The sequence below is a fragment of the Hippocampus comes genome, unplaced genomic scaffold (assembly GCF_001891065.2).
Source record: "Hippocampus comes isolate QL1 unplaced genomic scaffold, H_comes_QL1_v1.1 scaffold227, whole genome shotgun sequence".
Classification (NCBI taxonomy): Eukaryota; Metazoa; Chordata; class Actinopteri; order Syngnathiformes; family Syngnathidae; genus Hippocampus; species Hippocampus comes.
In genome coordinates this window covers 271,819-278,961 of record NW_017805630.1, presented here as the reverse complement: position 1 = coordinate 278,961, position 7,143 = coordinate 271,819, and the positions used below count along the sequence as shown (strand labels likewise).

The following is a 7,143-nucleotide window of genomic DNA, read 5'->3' as shown; positions in this document are numbered from 1 at the left end:
CCCTCCCCCGGGTGATCCTTCCCTGCCTTTCTCCGTACCTTCCCGGTGTCTCCTCGTTGGATTTATCGACCGTTAAAGCTGCGCACGCATCTCGAATATCATCTGTTGCTGCCGCCGCCGTTGCCGGAGGAGAATCGATGCCGGCATCTTCGACGTGCTGATCAAAAAGGGACGTTTCATTGGAGGTTTTTTTTCGGCTAAAATGGACGAAAAGGTGTTGTTACTTTTATTGCTGCTGCTGTCTTTACACGCGATGATGCGCCCGCTGCTGTGATTCGATTCATCATGATCCGTCTATGCCGCCGACCCCCCCTCCCTCGTTGATCCACGCCGTAAGTTGAAGAGCCGCGTGAGCATTTCGGCGTGAAGTGATCCAGCGAGACGCGCACGGTGCGGAGAACCCCTCCTGCCCCCACGACCCCCCCCCAAAAAAAAAAACAAATAACGTGGATGTATCGCCGACTCCACGCCACGCCAGCCCCGCAGCTTTGATTTCTCCCACTTGGCACGCAAATGTTGATGATGGAGGACGACGAACTGGACGCTCATCAGGTTGATTCGGATTTCGAGCCGCAAAGCCGGCCTCGCTCGTGCACCTGGCCGCTGCCCTGCCCGGAGGATTTCCACGAGGTCAGCGGGGGGCTCCCGTTGGCCGGCATCAAGGTGGAGCCGGAGGACGTGCCGGCGTGCCGAGCCGGGCTGCTGGCGGGCGGCGCGCCGGGCGAGCTCAAGCATCCGGCCGGCGCCCCGGCACCGGCCGGCGCCGCGCACCCGTGCCTGGACGCCAGCGGACCGCTGCGCAAAGCCAAGTCGTCGCGGAGGAACGCGTGGGGGAACCAGTCGTACGCGGACCTCATCACCCGCGCCATCGAGAGCACCCCGGAGAAGAGGCTGACGCTGTCGCAGATCTACGACTGGATGGTCCGCTTCGTGCCCTATTTCAAGGATAAAGGCGACAGCAACAGCTCGGCCGGATGGAAGGTAAGCCGCCCGCCCGCCACGCACACTTGGGAGCGGATGCGCCCGCACGGTTCGCCAAGCCTTTGTTAGGCGTCCTCCGAGCGAGCAACGCGAGAGGGGGTGTGAGTGGAGCTCACGCGTGGAAGACGCCACGCGTGAACTCGTCCCGGTTCATTCAGGCTGCCAATCATCCTAATAGATCATCGATGGCTGATTGACTTGAGACTGGAGAGTCGCCACTTGCGGCGTGCGTGTAACGAGCCTGGCAAGCGGGTAGCAGTGCGTGAAACATCCGCTTTTATACGACCTGCTCGTCGCTTGAAGTAGAAAAAGTCAATCAGGGCGCCTTAAGTGATTTGTCGTGAGTTGTACATTTGACACTTTTGAATTGAGGACCCGACCCTGTACCACCAATAATAACCCCCAATTTGTAAATGAATGTTCATGGAGGTGCATTCAGAATCACTTTCAGCTTTTTATTTTTTTCTCCAAAACACAGACATTGCTTTCGTGACAAGTCATTGTGCTTGTAGCATTGTACGTTTAGGTGTATCTAAAGATTGCGATAGCGGGGCCTTAGAACACTCACAAAAACACACCTCATTTCTTTGAATGAGTCTGGATGCTGATTGTCAGACAATTTTTTTTTTTGGTCCCTTGTTGGAGAATTTGCACAAATTAAATAAACCAACTTCCAGGAAGAAAAACGTGTCTAGGAATCAAAGGTCTCGATATCAAAGTGCCAAGGGTACCAAGCTACAGTGGTATGTCAGTACTTTTAGGGGTAGGTTCAAGCACATAGACATTTTTGGGGGGCAGGTGCATCTCAAACTGAAAAAAAAATCAATTATAGGCACCCAATGGCAAGATGCTGTGAGAAATGTATTTTTCCTTAACACAATTAAAACATTCAATACAACAACTATTAAAAAGTTTTTTTTAGCCATAAAGGGGAATCCAAAAAAAAAAAAAATCCACACACTTCTGTTTTCGTGGTACACAAAACTGAGATCAAGACAAATCAACAACTTTTTTTCCACTGTAGGTAAACTGTACCCTGTACAACTCAAGTCGGAAAAATGAGAGGGAAAGTTAAAGAAAAAGAAAGAAGCGGAGTAACAGTTGCGTAAGTGCGCACACCCTCTTTTAAATGGGGACATCGCTGTGTTCAGAATTAAACAATAACATTCAAACTCAGATTAACAGGGCCCAGCACACACCTGGCACCATTTCAGGTGCCTGTGATTCACCCTAGTTAAATGAAGCGACCATTGGCCCAGGAACTCCCAAAAATGCCTCTCAAATATCAAAACGTTGGGAGGAAGTGATGAGAGAGTAATCATCATAATTCGGGATGAAGTAAAAAGAAAAAAAGTTTTCCCATCCAGAGCAAAAGAGCTTGAGCACCAGTTGGAGTGTATGTGTGCACGTGCCTGGGTAAATACTCATTATTTTTGTCCCATTTGGCACTTGTGAGATGCCTTTTTGAATAAAGTCTTGACCCCTTCATCAAATACGGTTTGCGCCAACTCATGCCCCTCAAGGTCTCGTCTACCAAAGTGTCGATGGGCACCCATGCAGGACCCAAAAAGCAAACGTAAATGCTTTCAGGCAAGTCGTTTTGTCGTTGAATTTGTAGGGTTGTATTGGCCCTCATGTACGACTTCCCTGCACCTGATGCATTTGGAACATGTCCTCTTTTACCCCGCTAAGGTATACAAACTGTTACCTTGGTGCCCACTAATTAGTCCCATGAGGTCCATTTAGTGCAGACGACACCGAGAGGCCTTTCGACTGTACCTCTCTTTGTGACAGTGATGCACACGTCAAGTTAATGGGGGTGTTTCGCGTATCACCGTTGGAGTAGCTGCTCTTATGTTGGCCTCTTGAAGCGAATGAGAGTCCGCACTTGTAATGGGGCGGGATCACGAGGTCAGCTGCCCACAGTGGGTAAATATTCAAAAGGATGATGAGAACTGAGCACACACACACCGCAGCCACCGCCGTCTATCTGGCCGGGAGCCTAGAATACCCCCCCGCCCTCCCCTTTCCCCCCTTTGCATACATCCCCCTACCCACCCCCTGGACATATGCCCGTGTTATCAGCCAGTGCTTGCCCGGTCGCCCCTCACCCGTGACCGTTTGAGCAGACGAGAGGGAAGGGCCGGCGAAAGATCGCTCACCTTCCCGAGCGGCGATCTCGGGGGCCCTCGCTTCTTGTCGCATTTGCATGTGAATGGAGTCGCCTTTCCGTGGCGATGCGTGAGAAACGTGCGCGGCCAAGGCCGGTCTGTGGGCGCGTTGTCGGGGCTGTTGGCATTCCTGTCAAATACTTGACATGATATCTGGGTTTCGTAGGATATCCTTGGCTATAAAGCGGGATTTAGCGCCGGCCGCCTCCTCTCCTCGCTAATCTCATTATTGAACATGTATTCATATGCCCATTGCTAAATTTATCCCATGGAGCTGTCACGTCGCCCCATTACTACATCTTCTAGGCGTGTCATGCAAACAGTACAATCTTACCGTGTCCATTCATTTCTCTCCCCCCCCCCCCACACCTCCCTCAGAGGGGGGATTTACCTTTTTGGACGAAACTTGTTGTGCGTTGCATAATGGCTAAACCAAGTCACCGCTTGATGGTGGGGACAACACGCACCTGACTGACACTTTAATCCTGCCCCATTAAAGTGAACCGCGCTAAGGCACGTCTCCAGATAGACTTCAGTCCTACTACGCCGTAGGTAACTTCTTGACCCGCACTGGCCCGACTTCTTGAGCTTAAGAGACTTGCTATTTATGTGACGGCAAATGAAGGGGTTGGAAGGGGGTGGTGGCGGGCTATTCCAGTCCATGGTCCAGACAAGGGGCCCGCTGCAGGTAATCATGGCGGGGGGGATTAGCTAAGACATTTAAAGCAGACTGGCCTAAGGCGTGAGTGGCCGGCGCGTGGTCACATGCGGCGGCTAGAGGGTCCAGACAAACAGGAAGCGGAAATGGTTTCACACGGATGCACTGTCAAAAAGAGTCCCGTTTGTCATGCAACGAGCCTAACTTGATATGAAACATCTTGGGATTGTTTTCCATCCATCTTCTTGAAAGAGAAACCCGATGGTTTGCAAGATACTTTTAGTCAGATTGCTTTTGAAAAAGATGGTCATAGCATCAAGAGGCTAATTTGAATAAGTCCGTTTGCCATTGCGTCCGACAATTTCAGCCTTTTATTCGGAATGGGCCATTCTTTTTAGCAGCACTGCGAAAGAGCATTAACCACGAGCAAAACGTTGGCTTCAACATAAACAGATTCTCTTTCTGATGTGGTGGAGAATTTGAAGGGTGGGGGGGGCAGTCGGGGGGGGGGGCAGCACATAATTGTTGGTAAGCTGCTGACGAAATGAAATGAAATGAAGTGCTGTTGCTTGGCTGTTTGCGTGGGAGGCGGCTTGGAGGTTGGATGTCCAACTAAAAGCAAAGCAACCTCTTGGGACTGCGTATCAAACCTGGACTATATGCGGCGGTACTGGGAAAAAAAAAAAATCCTCCTCAAAGGCATAAATTATTCCCGTCGTGAGTCACGGCGGAACAGAGGCGACGGTGGCGGGATCAGAGTGCTAGACCAGGGCTACACCTAGACACCGCCATTAAGCTCCTATAAATACCTGATGGCTTCTGACTTCTTGGAAGGCTGCAGCATCCTTGGGTCACGACTTCCCAATTACCTTCTTACAGGAGGGAGTTTAGGAAGCGCTGTGCACTTTTGAACCCTTCCTACGCCTCCCAGCTGTACCCGTCACCACTGCAGGGGAGATTAATTGGCCCTTTATTGTCGGATGCCCTAAAGTTGAGCGGTAATCCGATCTGCTCTCATGGTTTCTGTGGTGTGTTTACTTCAAGAAAATGTAGGAATACTAACCGCCGAGGTAGTCTGCGTACTAGGGAAAGCTCGCATGGTCTTATTCGCCATATTGTACTGATCAGAAGGACAAAGAGCCATTATGACATTATGAAACACCCAGACCAGTGGCTTTCAAACCAAATAATGAAGTTGTGTGATTTTAAAATGGGCATGCATCCATACGGGGACTGGCACACCAATGAAACAAACATACAGAACCCGTTCTCGTCCTGCCTGTGAGTTTAATTCATTTTGTAACCACATTCTCAACTCAAAACACTCAATTGTAAATCATCTTTCGCCATTGAAATGAATGGAAAGGCCATTAATCCGTTCCAGCCTTCAGGAAAAGCGGATTCGAAAACGGGTGGATGCACGGATGGATAATCTTGTGACATCAGAGTGTTACAGAAGGCACTACAAAATACGAAACCATAATTTCCTCTCCCCACAGGGGGAAAAAAAAAAACCTACCATCAATTCAAATTGTGACCGTATGACTCGGTGAGGGTTTCACCGTAAATCCCTATCGCGGAGTGGCCACCGTTTGCTTTGTGTCTCGATGCAATGGTGGCCTCCTCCACAGGTGCATCTGGAATGCGCGGCGCATGGGAGAGGCACTTGTCAGTTGCAGCCAAGCGTCACGTTGTGCCTTGTTTGTTTGCCTCTTTTGGGGGTTGGGGGTGTTGCGGAGGGAGGGGCTGTCTCCTTCCATAGGCGTGCGCGCTCCGCCAGCGTGATTGGCCTGACAGCGTGTCAGCGCAGAGGACGTTGAGCGCGTCGTTTCTCCCCTCCACTTGTTCAATGGTGGAGATGGCCTGAAGGTACATAGAAGTTCATTTAGGGCGTCAGATCGTGTCGTCAGGGTCGGCGTTGGCCGTTAATGTATATGTCGGCGTAATGATGGAGAAATCTATGTCATTCCCCAGCCCTTCTGTTATGGCGGCGCAGGGCTTTTCCCAACGCTTGGGAGTCGATTGGGGGAGGGGGGGAGGATTGCGCAGCCAGTTGGAAACGCTGACAGGCAGACGCTCAGAAATCCCCCCCCCAAAAAAAAAAAAAAGCAACCTTAGAATTTTATTTTTCTAGCGCAGCGCAAGGCGACCGTAAAAATATATGTCGTGCTTATTGTTTGGCGTCACCTGAATATTCTATGTCAGCGTGTACGTACCCGACGGGCGCGTCGTATTCAATGCAACCAAACATTTCGTGGAGGCAGCTCAAGGACGACCTGTTTTTGTGTTCACTTTTCTTGAGCTCAAGAACACATTTTACCTGTGGAAAAATGGCAAGCAAAATATCAAAAAAATGTCACAAAAAGCACTGTCTACCACCGTGACGTCTTGCGATACGAGCGACATGGCGTGCCACTGCTTTGAGATATGAACAGTCACTCAGCCGGTAGTTTGCTTTGACTCGCAAGCCAAACTTGAGATATGAGCGTAAAAATGCGGCGGCAGGAAACTCCTCTCAGCTCCCTTCTCAAAAAGCATCCGTTTGGCAAATCGATTCATTAAGAATGGCCCCCAGCTATCTTAGTGATCATTTATAACGGGACACCCGACGTATGCTAACACTTCGCAGCGGCGGTCACACTTTTAGCATGCGTGTCACTTTGCCCATTGGAAATTGTGACTCTTCAAAACGGCGACCTACCTTGAAATCAGTCCGGCGTCCGTACATCAGAAGAACGTGAAAATGTGAGGTAAAATATTGCTCGTGCTTTAACTGTACAACCGAGGAGCAGAATTTTTGTTTTGAGGTTGGCGAGCATCCTGCGATGGTTGCACTGTGCTTCGTGATCCCAACTGATTGAAGGGGGAAGTCAGAATGTGTTCATGACATGGCGGGACTTTGAACGTGTGCATAGATTTTGTGTGTGTGTGTGTGTGTGTGTGTGTGTGTGTGTGTGTGTGTGTCTGCTATGGTACACTTCATGTGCAAGCTTGTGTGACTTGACGATTGGCTGGGAAGCCTGGAGAGACTGGAAACTATCCGAGACATCAGCTGATTCATATTTTATCCTCCGTCTTGGCTCGGGGGAGCCGAGTAATTTGAGAGTGACACACACACACACACACACACACAGACACACACACACACACACACACACACACACACACACACACGCGTTTAGAATGAGAGCATATGATGCATGTTGGGCAGATTTATGTTGCGGGATTATGAGCACCTTACGTCTCCCGTCGGCTCGCGCATTGCGAGCCACGTTGAATTAAGGCGGTGTATTCGTCGGAGTCGCCGGTCGGATGCCAAGATGCACGATGCCA

General features: G+C 50.2%; 1 protein-coding gene across 1 annotated transcript in view; it reads left to right on the top strand.

Annotated features, from left to right (window-relative positions):
- The first annotated feature begins 6 nt into the window (after window positions 1-6).
- Window positions 7-7,143, top strand: part of LOC109522803 (forkhead box protein O3-like) — a 52,179-nt gene continuing 45,042 nt past the window's right edge. The window contains exon 1 of the mRNA XM_019881616.1: window positions 7-981. Coding sequence (XP_019737175.1) covers window positions 514-981 — 468 coding nt within the window. The 5' untranslated portion in view covers window positions 7-513. The remainder of the gene's footprint in view (window positions 982-7,143) is intronic.